General features: G+C 31.8%; 4 protein-coding genes across 6 annotated transcripts; 2 read left to right on the forward strand and 2 right to left on the reverse strand.

Moving 5' to 3' along the window:
- The first annotated feature begins 334 nt into the window (after positions 1 to 334).
- Positions 335 to 3,583, forward strand: LOC117214038 (26S proteasome non-ATPase regulatory subunit 2). The gene is made up of 4 exons (XM_033459862.1): positions 335 to 528; positions 704 to 1,431; positions 1,500 to 3,070; positions 3,149 to 3,583. Exons 1-4 carry the CDS (start codon positions 451 to 453, stop codon positions 3,448 to 3,450), a joined length of 2,679 nt encoding a protein of 892 aa, XP_033315753.1. The 5' UTR covers positions 335 to 450; the 3' UTR covers positions 3,451 to 3,583.
- Positions 3,584 to 3,639: 56 nt separating this feature from the next.
- On the reverse strand, positions 3,640 to 8,647 carry LOC117214037 (VWFA and cache domain-containing protein 1). Its single transcript, XM_033459860.1, has 8 exons — positions 8,173 to 8,647; positions 7,743 to 8,108; positions 7,494 to 7,670; positions 6,953 to 7,422; positions 6,692 to 6,893; positions 6,360 to 6,606; positions 5,257 to 6,290; positions 3,640 to 5,183 (listed from the first exon to the last, which is right to left on the reverse strand). Exons 1-8 carry the CDS (start codon positions 8,645 to 8,647, stop codon positions 4,651 to 4,653), a joined length of 3,504 nt encoding a protein of 1,167 aa, XP_033315751.1. The 3' UTR covers positions 3,640 to 4,650.
- Positions 8,648 to 9,559: 912 nt separating this feature from the next.
- On the forward strand, positions 9,560 to 12,709 carry LOC117214051 (transmembrane protein 64). Of its 2 annotated transcripts, none has more exons than XM_033459884.1 (4): positions 9,560 to 9,822; positions 10,368 to 10,960; positions 11,041 to 11,202; positions 11,284 to 12,709. In XM_033459884.1, exons 2-4 carry the CDS (start codon positions 10,430 to 10,432, stop codon positions 11,446 to 11,448), a joined length of 858 nt encoding a protein of 285 aa, XP_033315775.1. In that variant the 5' UTR covers positions 9,560 to 9,822; positions 10,368 to 10,429; the 3' UTR covers positions 11,449 to 12,709. The 2 variants fall into 2 exon arrangements, with proteins under 2 accessions (XP_033315775.1, XP_033315774.1); XM_033459883.1 differs by having other exon boundaries at positions 9,562 to 9,810.
- On the reverse strand, positions 12,291 to 15,292 carry LOC117214042 (alanine--glyoxylate aminotransferase 2, mitochondrial). 2 transcript variants are annotated; one of them, XM_033459867.1, is made up of 8 exons: positions 14,929 to 15,035; positions 14,652 to 14,740; positions 14,379 to 14,563; positions 13,975 to 14,290; positions 13,670 to 13,873; positions 13,277 to 13,591; positions 12,907 to 13,158; positions 12,291 to 12,836 (listed from the first exon to the last, which is right to left on the reverse strand). In XM_033459867.1, exons 1-8 carry the CDS (start codon positions 14,996 to 14,998, stop codon positions 12,720 to 12,722), a joined length of 1,548 nt encoding a protein of 515 aa, XP_033315758.1. In that variant the 5' UTR covers positions 14,999 to 15,035; the 3' UTR covers positions 12,291 to 12,719. The 2 variants fall into 2 exon arrangements, with proteins under 2 accessions (XP_033315758.1, XP_033315759.1); XM_033459868.1 differs by having other exon boundaries at positions 12,581 to 12,836; positions 12,902 to 13,158; positions 14,929 to 15,292.
- Positions 15,293 to 15,359: the final 67 nt, after the last annotated feature.

Below are 15,359 nucleotides of genomic sequence, written 5' to 3' on the forward strand. Positions count from 1 at the left end.
ATCGTGTTAATCAGTCGCAACGTTTACAACGTGATTTATTTCAACACGATTATATTTTACACAATTATACCGTAACTATAAATTATCATTGGATAACTAACTCTTCAATTTTCCACGTTCAATCCACAGATAGTCGCAAAGCGAAGCGTTACACAAAATATACCCTTAAGCACAAAGTGATACATAGATTACTATATTTCTTGTATATTCACAGTATCAATCGTGCACTGTACAGTCGTGGAAGTCGAACGCCCATCTGGTGGAGGAACTGGAAACCTTCGTCAGAAATGCAGAAATTGATGTCACAATTCTATTACATCTCTAACCCATGATGAATAGTGGTGACTCGCAAATAGGGTCTACATTTATTCTAACCTACGCTCCAACTAGGGTCGAAGGGTGGATTGAGTTTTATATTTTGCAATCATTTTAAGTGATAATTGAAACAAAATGCCTGAAAGCGTGAAAGTGGAGTCAAAAACAAGCAAAGAAGTCAGAAGCGGAAAAGAAGAAGATAAAAATGAATTGGTGAGTTGTAGTTTTTGCTGCAGGATTATTATAAAAAAAACATTTTCAACAGTAGAAAATACGAAAAGTAAAAGAGAACGTATCTGATTTTATTATAAATTTAGATAAAATTCTCACTATATAAAAAAATGTAGCTTTAATATTATAACATTTATTTACTCTAATATTTTTTTAGTCTGAAGAGGACAAACTTTTGCAAGAAGAATTAACTCACCTTGTTGAACGTTTGCAAGATCCTAATACAAGTTTATATTATCCAGCTTTGGAGTCTCTACGTAACCATATCCGTGCATCCACAACATCAATGACTAGTGTTCCAAAACCTCTTAAATTTATGAGACCTCATTATGATACTATGAAATCTATTTATGAAAAGATAACAGACGTAAAGTCTAAGGAATTATGTTCTGATGTCATTTCTGTCCTTGCTATGACTATGGGTGAAGGTAGAGAATGTCTTAAGTATAGACTTACTGGGTCTGCTATAGCCATTGGAGAATGGGGACATGAATATGTTAGGCATCTATCAGGAGAATTAGCTGGTGAATGGGATGAGCCAACAGACAATGCAGAAGCTATTAGTAAAAAACTAATAGCTCTGGTACATGAAATTGTACCTTATAACATGGCCCACAATGCTGAAACAGAAGCTTGTGATCTGCTAATGGAAATTGAAAGGCTAGATCTATTGGAGCAATACGTAGATGAAAGTGCGTATCAAAGAGTTTGTTTATATTTAACAAGCTGTGTACCATATGTAGCAGATCCAGAAAATAGTACTCTGCTTCATGCTGCTGCCAAATTATATAGGAAGTTTGGCCAGTACCCTCAGGCTGTTAGGCTGGCAATGCAGCTGAATGATTTACCACTTATTGAAGATATATTTACAAACTGCACTGATCTGTAAGTTAAGATGCTATTAAAATAAATATTTAAAAAAAAATTGTATTAATATATACTATCGTTTTTAGTTCTGTTCAAAAGCAACTAGCATTTATGCTAGGTAGACAGCAAATTTTCTTGGAACTTCCAGAATCTACTCCAGAATATGATGATCTAGTTGAAATCATGTCCAATTCTTTGTTGAATTACCATTTCCTTAATCTTGCGCGTGAATTAGACATAATGGAGCCAAAAACACCAGAGGATGTATACAAGTCACATTTAGAAAATTCTAGATCTCCATTTGGGGGTGGTCAAGTAGATTCAGCAAGACAAAATCTTGCTGCGAGCTTCGTTAATGGTTTTGTCAATGCAGCTTTTGGTCAAGATAAACTATTGGTTGAAGATGGGAATAAATGGTTGTATAAGAATAAAGAACATGGAATGCTCAGTGCAACAGCATCCCTTGGTCTTGTACTATTATGGGACGTTGATGGTGGTTTGACACCTATAGACAAGTATCTTTATTCTTCTGAAGATTATATCAAATCTGGTGCTCTATTAGCTTGTGGTCTGGTCAATTGCCGCGTAAGAATTGAATGCGATCCTGCATTAGCACTTTTATCTGATTATGTATTACACAGCAGTAACACAATGCGTATTGGTGCAATTGTTGGTCTTGGATTGGCATATGCGGGTTCGAATCGGGAAGCTGTTTATGGTCTTTTAATTCCTGTACTTAGCGATCCCAAGTCTAGTTGGGAAGTCATAGGCGTGGCAGGTCTTGCTCTAGGAATGGTAGCAGTAGGTTCTTGCAATGCTTACGTTACAACAACGATAATGCACGCCCTCATGGAGAAATCAGAAGCAGATTTAAAAGACACGTACGCACGATTTCTACCTTTAGGCCTCGGATTATGCTTTTTAGGAAAACAAGAAGCGGCAGAAGCTATAATAGCAGCCCTAGAAATAGTACCTGAACCTTTCAAATCAATGTCCACGACTTTAGTAGAAGTGTGCGCGTACGCCGGTACTGGAAATGTTTTGAAGATCCAACATCTATTGCATATTTGTTCTGAACATTATGAACCATCCAACGAGAAGGAAGACAAGAGCGATCGTAAAGATAAAGATAAAAAAGAAGAAAAAAAGGAAGATAAAGCAAAGGACCTCAGCTCAAGACAAGCAATTGCCGTGCTTGGCATTGCTTTAATTGCCATGGGAGAAGAAATTGGTGCTGAGATGGCGTACAGAACATTTGGTCATTTATTGCGTTATTGCGAGCCTGTTATCAGGCGATCCGTTCCACTCGCACTTGGACTCATATCAGTCTCCAATCCAAAACTGAATATACTCGATACATTATCTAAATTCTCCCATGATAGTGATCCGGAAGTAGCGCATAATGCAATTTTCGCAATGGGTTTGGTCGGAGCTGGAACAAACAACGCAAGATTGGCTGCAATGTTAAGGCAGCTTGCTCAGTTCCATGCGAAAGATCCTAACAATTTATTCATGGTTCGCATCGCACAAGGTTTGACGCATCTTGGTAAAGGAACTTTGACATTATCTCCATATCACAGTGATAGACAAGTATTAAGTCCTGTAGCACTTGCTGGACTTTTAGCTACCTTAATTGGTTTCCTCGACGTAAAAAACAGTAAGTATATCAATCTTTTTTAGATATTGTAATTATTTAAGATGTATTAAATAACTATGACTCTATTTTTGTTTTCAGTCATTCTAGGTCGATCTCATTATTTGTTGTACACGCTAGCAGTTGCAATGCAACCGAGGATGTTAGTAACATTTGATGAAAAGTTAAATCCTTTAGCTGTACCAGTAAGGGTAGGTCTTGCTGTAGACGTTGTGGGTCAAGCGGGAAAACCCAAAACGATTACAGGTTTCCAAACACATACAACTCCTGTTTTACTAGCATATGGTGAAAGAGCAGAACTTGCAACCGAAGAATATATACCTTTAACGCCCATCATGGAAGGTTTCGTAATTTTAAGGAAGAATCCAGACTTTATACCTTAACTATAAAACAATTACATGGAAAAAATATTTTATATAAGTTCTAGTATAACATATAATGAAAACTATTGCGTGTATGCTGTTGACTTTTTGGTATATAATTCATAATTTAAATAGATCTAAAGTAATCAAATTACCGAGGATTTATTTTTTACGAGTCACTGAAACACATAACAATGAATAAACAAACAGTTTTGATAATTTTTGTATTTTTACTTATCATAACAATAAAATTACATTTTTTTATCAGCAATTATATATTTTAATAATTAAAATACTGATCAACATGTAAAGTACTCAAAAACTAACTGTTCTACATTTACAAGTTATAAAAATAGTAAAACCTGCGTTTATAATAAACTATGTGTATTGGCAAGATCAAGTGATAAGTAGTCAGTCACGTATATACGTATAAAATGTAAATATCTAAGAGATTAGCTCTTAGCTATAAAAGTTTGTTTCATTATGCGTAAAAAGGTCACTGTACACTTTTTCCAAAAGTACTATCATGTATAAAAATGTATATATATTTTATGCTTACGCGAATTTATATCTACCAATAAATTCTATTAAAAATCTTAAACTACGTGGCTTACATTACACAGTACGTAAATAGCTAATTTGTGATGTTGTTTTCTAAAAAATGTATACAATGAAAACGAACTATGGAGTAAGATATCTTGCTATTACATTAAGATATCAAGACACCTCAGTTACATAGTTCGTTTCCGATTTATATAAAAAATATATGATTATTTTAAGTAATATTCGAACACATTTACAATTGCTGCATTATTCTTAATTATAGAAACGAAAAAAAACAGTATCATTGCTAGTTGTGATAACAGTCAATAATCATATCCAATTTCATTATTGAATTAAGTATGATTTATCTGAATGAAATATTATTACTAATTTAAAATAATACTAATAGACATGCACGTCTATATATCACTATATAACTTGTATAATCTTAATATTTATAAAAAGAACTTATAAAAAATCATAAACTCTTTTCAAAATTAGCCCTTATTACTCCTTTGGAGTAGAATGCTGGTTTGCATTTGTCAGTTGGAGATATAAGGGTTGAGGTGTGTTTTTTACATTATGTTTTATAACATTGATTTCAATCAAACGAAGTTTTACTATTTTGAAGGAACAATACCTGCATAAAAATTTCCAGGTTATTGTTTGTTATAGATGTTAACAAAAATTTGCTTCCATATTACAATGAACCGTGACTGGCGCTAAAACATGATAAGGGGACCCTAAATTTGTTGTTGGAGAGGGAAGACAAGTGGACTGTCTTTTCAGATCGGGCTCAGTATTACTACCAACTACTAATAGAGGTTCAGCAAATGTTTGTTGTTCAGAATCGTCGTGAGGTGTCATTGTACTATATCCATGATCACTATCACCACCAGGTGGTTTTCTATAATTTGTGGAAACCTTATATGGCGAAATGGGCGCTATGCCATCCCTTATCAGAGAATCTAAATTGTTTTTTGTTTGCTCTAACTCCATAGGTTCTGCATCACCCTCTAAATGCGTCATACGCAGCATATCGGGTGATGTATGTATATGTAAACACTGATGTTCTACACTAGACTGAACAGATCGAAGTCTATAACAAAATAACAATATACCTAATATCAAAAGAAATGCTAGTATTCCACCAGCTACAGGCCCAACTGATGGCCAGTCGCGTACTGCAATTTCTTCTGTTGACTGAGAATCTGAAAGGAATTATATTTTGTAAGAGAAAAAAATATATATAAAAAAATTATATATTAAAAATACAATACTTACTGTACGTGCCATCACTAAGTGGCATAAAAAGTCCAAGAATACCTCTAAAACATACGGACATATCGCTACAAAATGGTGCTTGCAATGGCGTTTCTCCATCATTGTCCATATGACACCATTGGCAACCTACAATTCCGAGACACTCATTTTCTCCTTTGAATATCTTACAGTCAATGGACGGACACGTTTTCAAATTCGTAGATTGTATCCAGGACATCTGCGAATTCCCTCCTTGTTCGTATGGTACCGGACAGGATTCGAGGTTCATTTCATTTATAGTATATTCTGCACAATTAGAGTAATATAATGCGCATTCACAAGGACATTCGCATTCGGTTTGTTCCATTCTTTTGCAGTTTAAACATGAGTGATCCATAGTACTGCATGGGCAAAATGCTCTTAATAAATTACAAGTCACATTAACTACTCCTAAAAATACATTAGTTCCTGGTACAGCTGCTACTTGGTATTTGACGCAATGTTCGCCGTGAACTATGTTTGTAAGAACCTCATCGAGTGAAGTATTAAACTGGTAATACCTTTGTACAGTACCATCTAAGTAATTTGCACAAGCTTTTTTTTTAACGAAAAGCTCGTGATTTAATATGTCATTTGCAACCAATAATTCCTTGTGAGTCAAATGTTGCTGCTCGATTTTACCAGTTGGTTCTAATAATGCTGGATGTGAGACTAAATATCCTTTATCATCCATTAGGAAACATTTCACCGTCGAATTATTACAAAATGGGAACATTTCTTTCAGAAGTCTTGAAATAAAGCCTAATGCTACATCCATAGATACAACTGCAATAGCATCATCCTTTGCAGTTGATTCCGAATTACGATGAACCGTGTGACTTAGAGTAACAACATATCCAGAACTACCAACACCCAAATATGGAGGTGTGAAAACTAATTTTCCAGAATGCTCCAGTGCTTTTCCATACCACATTCTTCTCTTAGGATCAAAACCAGAATCAAGCATAATTCCTGGATATATCTCTAATACGCCACTTACGACTCCAACGATATATCTATAACAAAATTAAATAAAAATTCTAATTCTTTTAAAATCTCGTTCCATATAATAGTATAACATGTACCTTCTTATTATAAATTTATTTAAAGTGCTTTCTATATGCCTGCCTTTAAAGTATCCCAACATTTGAGTCAACATAGCTACATCTGGTCTGACAGATTGATATAAACCAGGATTAGCTAGTAATCCTGTTAAGTCCTTTAGATATGCCATGTAACTCTGCATTGTTACAACGGTTCCAGTTTCTAACAATTTAAGTTGTTCTATTGGAGACTGGAAACACCATGGAGAAAGATAGACCACTCCTGTTGCTAAATCATAAATACATATATTCTTCCATACAAATGCTAGATAAGTTTTTTATTTCTTCAAATTATCAAAAATTCATTAACTTACACAAGGACAAAAGCTTGTTGTGATAAGTACATAGAATGCTTTTATCGGTGATACTATGCATTAAAAGATCGAGACGATGATGCAAAATATTCATTGATAATGTCGGTACTAATTTTGCGACAGGTAATACGCTTTCATTAGTTGCCGATACTAAGCATACTATTAAATCCATGTACGTCAAATGCTTCCACCGATACCACTTCTGAAATGTAAAAACTAAATCAATATGAGTTTTACGTATATTTATATATGCCGATGTACCTTTCTCCCTAATTGTGTTTTCACGTTTATAACACCCTCGTATTCTTCTATCATTGTTCTTACAGTTTCAGAACTAATATTTTCTATGTGATGTAAATTAACTTTGAGGGGTTGATCTAGCATCGTTTCCATTCGTGGGAAATCTTTGTGAATCCAAACTATACCCTTATTATCGAACAGTATAGCATATGCGTGCATACCAGCATTAAAATATGTTATATCATCAAGGAAATTTCGTAATTTAATATCTAAAGATATTAATGCTTTATTTGTAATGTGCCCAATAGACAATGTCATTGTTTTACTATATAAATCAAAGTATGGATCAGATAAATAATAATCTTTCTTATGTTCCTCAGAACATTTTAAATCAGAAAACAGCTTTGATACTTCAAAACCGAGTATATTTTGTGTTGGAAGAGTTAGAATGCTATCATTGTAATCCTTAGTGTTTGAATGTGATTCTTGATCTGTAAAAAAACGATTACATTAATAATATATTACAAACAACTCATGCACGTAATTACATAATTAAACTCACCTGAAAGAATTAATATTGTTCTTATATAGCCACTTACTTTCTCTGCAGAAATCATGTTTCTTATCTTTTTTATGTGTGAAGTGGGCTTAAGTGTATTAGTCAAATGTATAAACACTACTTCACCCTTTACATTCTGTAATAACTTATTAAGATCAAATTCAATTGTGTCATTTGTTTCTAAAATTGGGACAAAAAATTTCTATAAATAATGATAAATAGGAAATATGACAGATAAAAAGATAATTGTACCTATTCTTGTTAAACTATGAATATAACGTGCTAATTGAAACTTATTAACATCTGTAGCTTTTAATAAACCATCTTTGCAATGAATGGAAGTATTAGTAGAGAGGCCAATAACATTAACATAATCTGTGTGGGATAACATGTCAATTATTGTCTCTGCAGTTATTTGAGCTAGAGTAAGATCTCCCTCAGACATAAACACAGCATGTTCAAGCAACAACAGCACATTTTTTTTTGGACAATACTGAGACAACAAAAGAGGCCCAATATTATGTCCTGCACTAGATGGACCACACATAGTGACCGGATACATAAAAGGCAACAAATGTAAGTTTTTCCATTCTTGATTTTTTAGATGAAGTGCCAATTCTAAAATACATAAAATCACATTAGATTGGAATTTACAAGTTCTAAATAAACTTATCTTACATACTTTGCGCAATTTGTGAGCAAAAATCAGCCAATCCATTTGATAACAATTCTAGTCCATTCATAGATTCAAAATAATCAAACTGATTTTCGTTCTTTGCCAAAATAGGTTCTATAATATTATAGCTCTGCTTCACAAGCTTTGCATAGGATAATAGCTTGTTGTTTAATTTATCCACTAATAAGCTCAGTCTCATGTTCAAGCTACTCGAGACATTCATGAACTCCATTTCACCGAGCATTCTTTGGAACGGCTTCAAACCGAGTTCGGCATCAGTGATAGACCGAAACTCGTTCGACAGTCGAACTACAATATCTCGTAAACAGGTTCCATTAAGCGGTTCCGCGTTTACTTGCTTCCGCAGGGTCTTTCCAAATTGACATTTTGCATTTACGTTCGTACTTTCATCGGCTGAACTATGCACGTTTACAAGCACTGTTACTAGAAATCCTAACTGTAATATCCTCTTGACAATCATTCTGTCAAGTTACAAAATTCGATATCACATAGAAAACTAGAATGCACTGTGTGTCGGTGACATCGATACCTTGGAATTTACTTAAAATTGTGGATTGATATTAGTAACCACAGTATTCTATCAACAATAATTAATTCGAGCAAATGAACGTATGAACGACCATCCTGTTTTTCAGCTTACACCTGTTAGCTTGTAACCTGCAAAAATTCGTTATGCCGCCATAACGACGCGGTCACCGCAAACAAGGTTGACAAGTGCGCAACTGGAAATATTACTTTCTTAGCCCTATCACTTTCTAAATGAAATCTAACCGATTTGTCCTTAGTGTTATATGAATATATCTTGTGGTTTTAGAAGCCCGGGATTAATTTTTTCTTCAATGTTCTACTTCATGATTTTCTTTGTTTTTACTTCTTCGTTTTCTTCGTATATAAAACCGTGAACCGCGAGTAATTTTCGAGAAAATGCACCATATAATATAAATCATATATATTTACAATACAAAATGTATATAACAAAAATACTTATTATATGTGTATTTTGTATTACAATTTAAATTAATGTATCATATAATGTATTAATTTATATAGTATGATATAATATGTAATTAAGAAAAAAGTTAAAATTTTACACAATAAAAGATTTGAATAATACATCGAAAACAGAGTTATCAAATTTGAATAAAAATTATGATTTAAATAATACCCGTTAATAGTTAATTATCAAAGTTTTAATATTTCAAGTTTTAATATAAATTTTCTTCAAATATAACTATAATTTTATAGACACCATATCTAGATCCTGAAAAATTTTTTTATTAAAAATATGTTTTTAAGTATGATATTTAGAATTTTGTTAATTTAAATATTAGATAATAGAATTGTTATGGGAATTATTTTGATAAATCTGCGTGGTATTGGAAAATGAAATGTTCCTGCTTTCACACCAACAGAGTGCTTGACGTAAACGAAAATCATAAACGGATTTCAATTATTATGTTCTACGAGTTTATGTTATTTATCTTTTTATCACAAAACTATTATATTTTTCGATAAGAATGATAACGGATGAAAGAAAAATCGAAAATAAAACATAATATTGCTAATATCTGATGATAATAGGAAAAGTATAGAAAATTGCGATTTACGAAATTGTTTATTATGGTAGGTGATAAGGTAAAAATAAATATTATTACGTGTTATTTTTTATTTGCATGCTTTTTTACGAATTTATGATTACAGTAATTTAAGACAATAATGTAGAGTTATTTCTGTTGTACCAGAAAGTTTCTTTCCCGTATTACGCGTGTTTCTGAGGAAATTAGTTTTTATGTAAACAATATAAAAATATTTAATAAATACAAAATTGAATAGTTCTCTGTGGTCTTATTTATAATCATGGTACTATAATGATCGCAACATTATAATCAAACATTTGTGTTTTATAAATGTATAAATTAGTTGAAGTACATATTTAAGTATCATAAAATTTATAAAAAAATGATTGCATAAATGATTTATATATAACATACATAACAATACGTATATTTAAGGCAAATGAACTGATATGTTTCTTTCTAATACCATCAAATACATTACCCTTTAATATAATATATATTTTACTAATATATTACTGAATATTACTGATTACCTAATATTAAACTGATAAGAAGCAAATGTATTACATGTACCTAACATATCATTTGACATTTTTCAAACAGGTCATAGCAAAAGAATTGAATGATTTTTTCCTTATTCATAATGAGGAATAGACATATTGGACATGGATATAATTAATATAGAAGATGTGGAAACTGGTGTTCGTCCATCTAAGAACTCTACTTCGATACAGTGTAACTGTATCCACTCAAATTCAGTGTGCTACATTGTAGTAACAATTGCCACGCTGGCACTTTTGGGTGCAATTGTTTTTATCTGCAGAGACTATATTAAAGTGTTGCTTTATTGGATTGAACATCAGAACATATGGATTGTTACTGTAATATTCATTGCATTGTTCACAGTGGTCTCATTCCCTATTGTAATCGGTTATTTATTCCTTATCATTGCTAGTGGTTATTTATTTGGCATATTAAGAGGCATTGTCATGGTAGTTTTGTCTGCCAATTTAGGAATAGCTATAGCACATGTTACTCTTAGTGCATTGTCATCTAAATTACCTATTGGAGCTCTTTTACAAAATGATACTGCAAGAGCTATTCTCAGAGTTATATCTGGACCACAAGCTTTCAAGGTTGTGTTATTTGCAAGATTAACTCCCATTCCTTTCGGTCTACAAAATACCATTTTTGCCGTATGTACTTTCTGATTAATATTTAACAATATAGATAAAAAGCATATTAAAAACTGTTAACATTATACATAAATATTTAGGTAAGCAATATGGGTGGTATTCGATACCATATAGCTAGTGCATTAGGTTTACTACCTGCTCAAATCATCAATATTTACCTGGGCAGTAGTTTAAGATCTATGCAAGATGTCCTTGAAGATAGATCAACAGCAGCAACTGGTTACATTGTTTTCTGTTTCCAAGTATATTTTTAGTATAAAAAAAATTAAGATTCATTTTTTATGATATTGAAAGAGCTAATAATTTTTCCATTTTACTTTCAGATTCTAATAGGTATTTCACTGATGGTATATGTTTTACAAAAAGCACGTAGGGAACTTCAACTGGCATTATTAGAAGCTGATCTTGCCTCAATGGCTGAAACCTCTCATTACCTTCTTGATACATTACCAGACTCTAAAATCGTTCTAACAAATCTGATTGCTTAAAAATTGGAAATTTTATTTTTTAATTAGGTGCCTACATATTTCATATTTAACACTATTATATTCACTTTGTTATAGGCTAGTTAATGAAAGAATGTTTAGTAGATTGGAGAAATTCAATTTATTATTCATTAATAACAGAGTTATACATGCATCTTTCCCACATAATATTACTCTAAAAGTACTGAGTATTTTGTGATACAAGCAACAGTATAATGAATAATTGCTTTATTAAATATACTTTAGTGAGCATTTTTAGACAATAACAAGGGCAAATAGAGTATCATGTTGATATTACATTTTTCTATTTATTTATTTTTTTTCTCTCAAACAAACAGATTTTGTGCCAAATCTTATTTTTTACATATTTGAAATCCCCATATATTGTTGTCTTCACATATTTAAAAAATTTGAGTGCATTTACATTTGTTGATATACAATAGTTTTTATGTAATGTTGGCAGCTTTGCATTTACTTTGGGTAGTATTTTTACATAATATAAAAAGTCTTCCAAAACATGTATTAATTTGAATTTTACATGAAAGAACATATTGAGAAACTGATTAGAAAGAAAAGATTATAGAAGAAAAATGTACAATTAAACAAGTATATGAAATATGGAGATTTTAAAGTATTAAGATCAAAAGCAATAACTTATTTAATTCGTACAAGTTGCTTTACGTACTCGTATATGTGATTTTAAGTATTTAATTTCCGCAATTTACATGTAATATATAGAAAACTGCATTTTGCATGAAAATAACAGGGAATAATCAAATAATATTTAAATGCTATATGACGAATTATCAAGTAAATTTGATGCGCATTTTATTTTTCGAAGACTGACTGTTTAATAATTGAAGCTGCAGATAAAAATGTTGATTACAATTTCTGTCGTCCTTTTATTATATGTATGGATGAAAATTACGATTCTTTTCAAACTGAATTTAAACATCTGCTTTTAATAGATACTATAGTTTTAATTCAGATATCTATCAGCCACACAGCGTTTGCGAATGTTCACGATAGGTAGATACTCGAACGCGTTAGATAGGTACCCGAGTGTACTTCATTGGAGGACAAATGAAGGAAACAAATATTTGTATATAATTATTAATTTTCACTGTTCATGCTTATCGTAAATGACCATGTACAGAATAAACTTAAACACAATCAATTTGCATGAATAAAATGAAAGAACTACATATACTGTACAAATGTAACATACATAATTATATCAAATAAAAGGACCTGAATTCACGTATTACATTCGTTTATCCTTTAATCTGCTTATATTTTTCTTGGTGTATTTCCAATGTTCTCTTAATAACTGCAAAAGTAAAATCTGCATCCATTTTCGTTACACATAAAGGTGGCTTTATTCGAAGCACCTATGTACATTGAACATCATAAATATTCATCTATTACATTTTATAAATATTTAATCATCAGTTACCTTACATTTGCATGTAACCCTCCTTTACCAACAAGAACACCCATATTTTTTATATTCTCGAAAATCTCAAGCACGTATTCCGTTTGTAACGGCTTTTTCGTTTTGAAGTTTGAAATTAATTCAATTCCAATCATTAATCCCTTTCCTCTAACATCACCAACGATATTGGGAAATTCTAACAACAAAGTACTTAAGCGATCGATCAAATGTGTCCCGACTGTATATGCATTTTGTTGAAGATCTTCTTCTTTTATAATCTAAATTATTTTAATTCATCGTTATATATTATAATTAATTAATAATTGTAATAATTAAAAAAATTATAAAGTAATTTTGGAAACATGTAAAAAAATATATAGAGTGAAATATACTTACATCTAATACCGTTGATCCTACGATGCACGCAAGTGGATTTCCTCCGAACGTGTTAAAGTGCAATGCTGAATTCAAACTTTCGGAAATCTCACTACTTGTCACTACAGCTCCAAGAGGAAATCCGTTTCCTATTCCCTTTGCTAAAGTTACTATATCCGGTTCCACATCGTGGTTCTCAAAACCCCAAAAATGTTCTCCCGTCCTACCGAAACCAGTCTGAACTTCATCCGCTATACAAAGACCACCCTTTTCATGGATATAATTATATATTTTCTGAAGGAAATATTTGGGATATTGAACTGCACCTCCTATTCCCTAAAAGTTGCACAACCTTTGTAATTAGTAATTGTCAATAATTATAAATAGAAAAATTGAGAATGAAGCACAGAATACCTGTATACTTTCAGCTACAAACGCTGCGACGCTGTGCGTACTTGCAAAACTAAAACGAAATGATTCATCGAATTTCTGAAAATATTTTTCAGAAGCTACACATTCTTCATCTCCACAATCACATTCCCTTCCTATCACTTGTACAGGTGAATCCCTACATTTTGATCCACCCCAATCACCTTTGTATACATCTGGATATACCGCCTGAAATGGTTACACATTGATTATAGAATCATCTATTTCCGGTTCAGGCATTTAAATCAAAGATCCAATAATAATCTCGGAAGGAATTTGTATATGTATACATGTAAATAGCCAGGTGGTTGTGCAACGAATGGAAATTTCCATGTACTCATGGCTGTAGATGCTGAGGTTCCATAAGTTGCACCATGATATCCATTTTTTAGTGATACGATATTCTGGTTGCGCGTGTAAATCCTAGCCATTAAAAACGCCAATTCGTTTGCTTCCGATCCGCTATTTGTTAGATATACTACTCTCAATTTGTTTGAAAATTTAGTTGTTAACTTGGTTACATATTCATATAAATGGGTATGCATATAAACGGAAGATACGTGGTTCAATTTAGACGCTTGTTCAGATATAGCAGCTGTTATTTTTCTGGAAAATATGCATCACTTAATTTCTTATATTTATGAATCTTTTTTTATTGCATTTTTTATTAGTTTCTATTTTATGCTGTTCTTACGGATGAGAGTGACCAACAGACACAGTAGCAACCCCGCCGAACATATCCAAATATCGTTTTCCACGATGGTCCCACAACCATTGCCCTCGACCTTCGTGTATTAATAATGGTTCTTTGTAAAATTGCTTCAAAGAAGGAGATATGATCGATTCGTATGCCTTTTTAATTTCTTTATAATTTGTAATCTGTTTCGTAAGCAAATGTAATAGTAGACATTTTTATGTATTTGTATTATGGAAAAAATAATTTCGACATGCAAACAAAAGATCTCACCTTGTAGGTAAAAGGTACGTATTCGCAATCAGGCATTTTTGAAACATCTGTCACCGTAGTGACGAAATTTCTGGTTTGTATAGTGAACCCTAAGATAATAATGATATGTTACTCATCTTTTGTGATTTAAAAAATTCGTCGGTTGAAAAGCAATTAGTGCATCGTGAAAATCAAAACTCGTATAGCACATTTGAATATAATGAATGATTTCTTCGGTAATAAAATAATTCAGTATTTAATAAATTAGTTGAAATTTAATAAATAAAAAAATACTTACATTTTAAGTTTATAAAAGATGATAAATTAGCAGAAGTTGTGGTGACTTGAACACACTTATTTATTAACATATTGCTACAAACTTTATTTTTTAATTATCAGAGTATGAATACTATCTTATACTTTTGGAGGAAATTAACAATATAATTTAAGTTCTATCTTTATTAGATTGTATTAAAAATATTTATCTTTATTTGCACGAGTTTCCTGTTGTATGTTTGAACTGTTTGAAAATCGAACACTCACTACGATTATTACGAATGTTACTCGATTATGTATGCATGAATTTAAAAGTTAAGCAAATTTATTTTCATATAAACATTCGCGCATAAAGTATGTATGAGGCACGTTCAGTTCTGTGTGTATGAAAAAGGTCAAAATATTTTAAGAATATTGATAGGCGAGAGTGTTCCATTGTGAATACATATTTGT

The sequence above is a fragment of the Bombus bifarius genome, unplaced genomic scaffold (genome assembly GCF_011952205.1).
Source record: "Bombus bifarius isolate JDL3187 unplaced genomic scaffold, Bbif_JDL3187 scf7180000009145, whole genome shotgun sequence".
NCBI classification, from domain to species: Eukaryota; Metazoa; Arthropoda; class Insecta; order Hymenoptera; family Apidae; genus Bombus; species Bombus bifarius.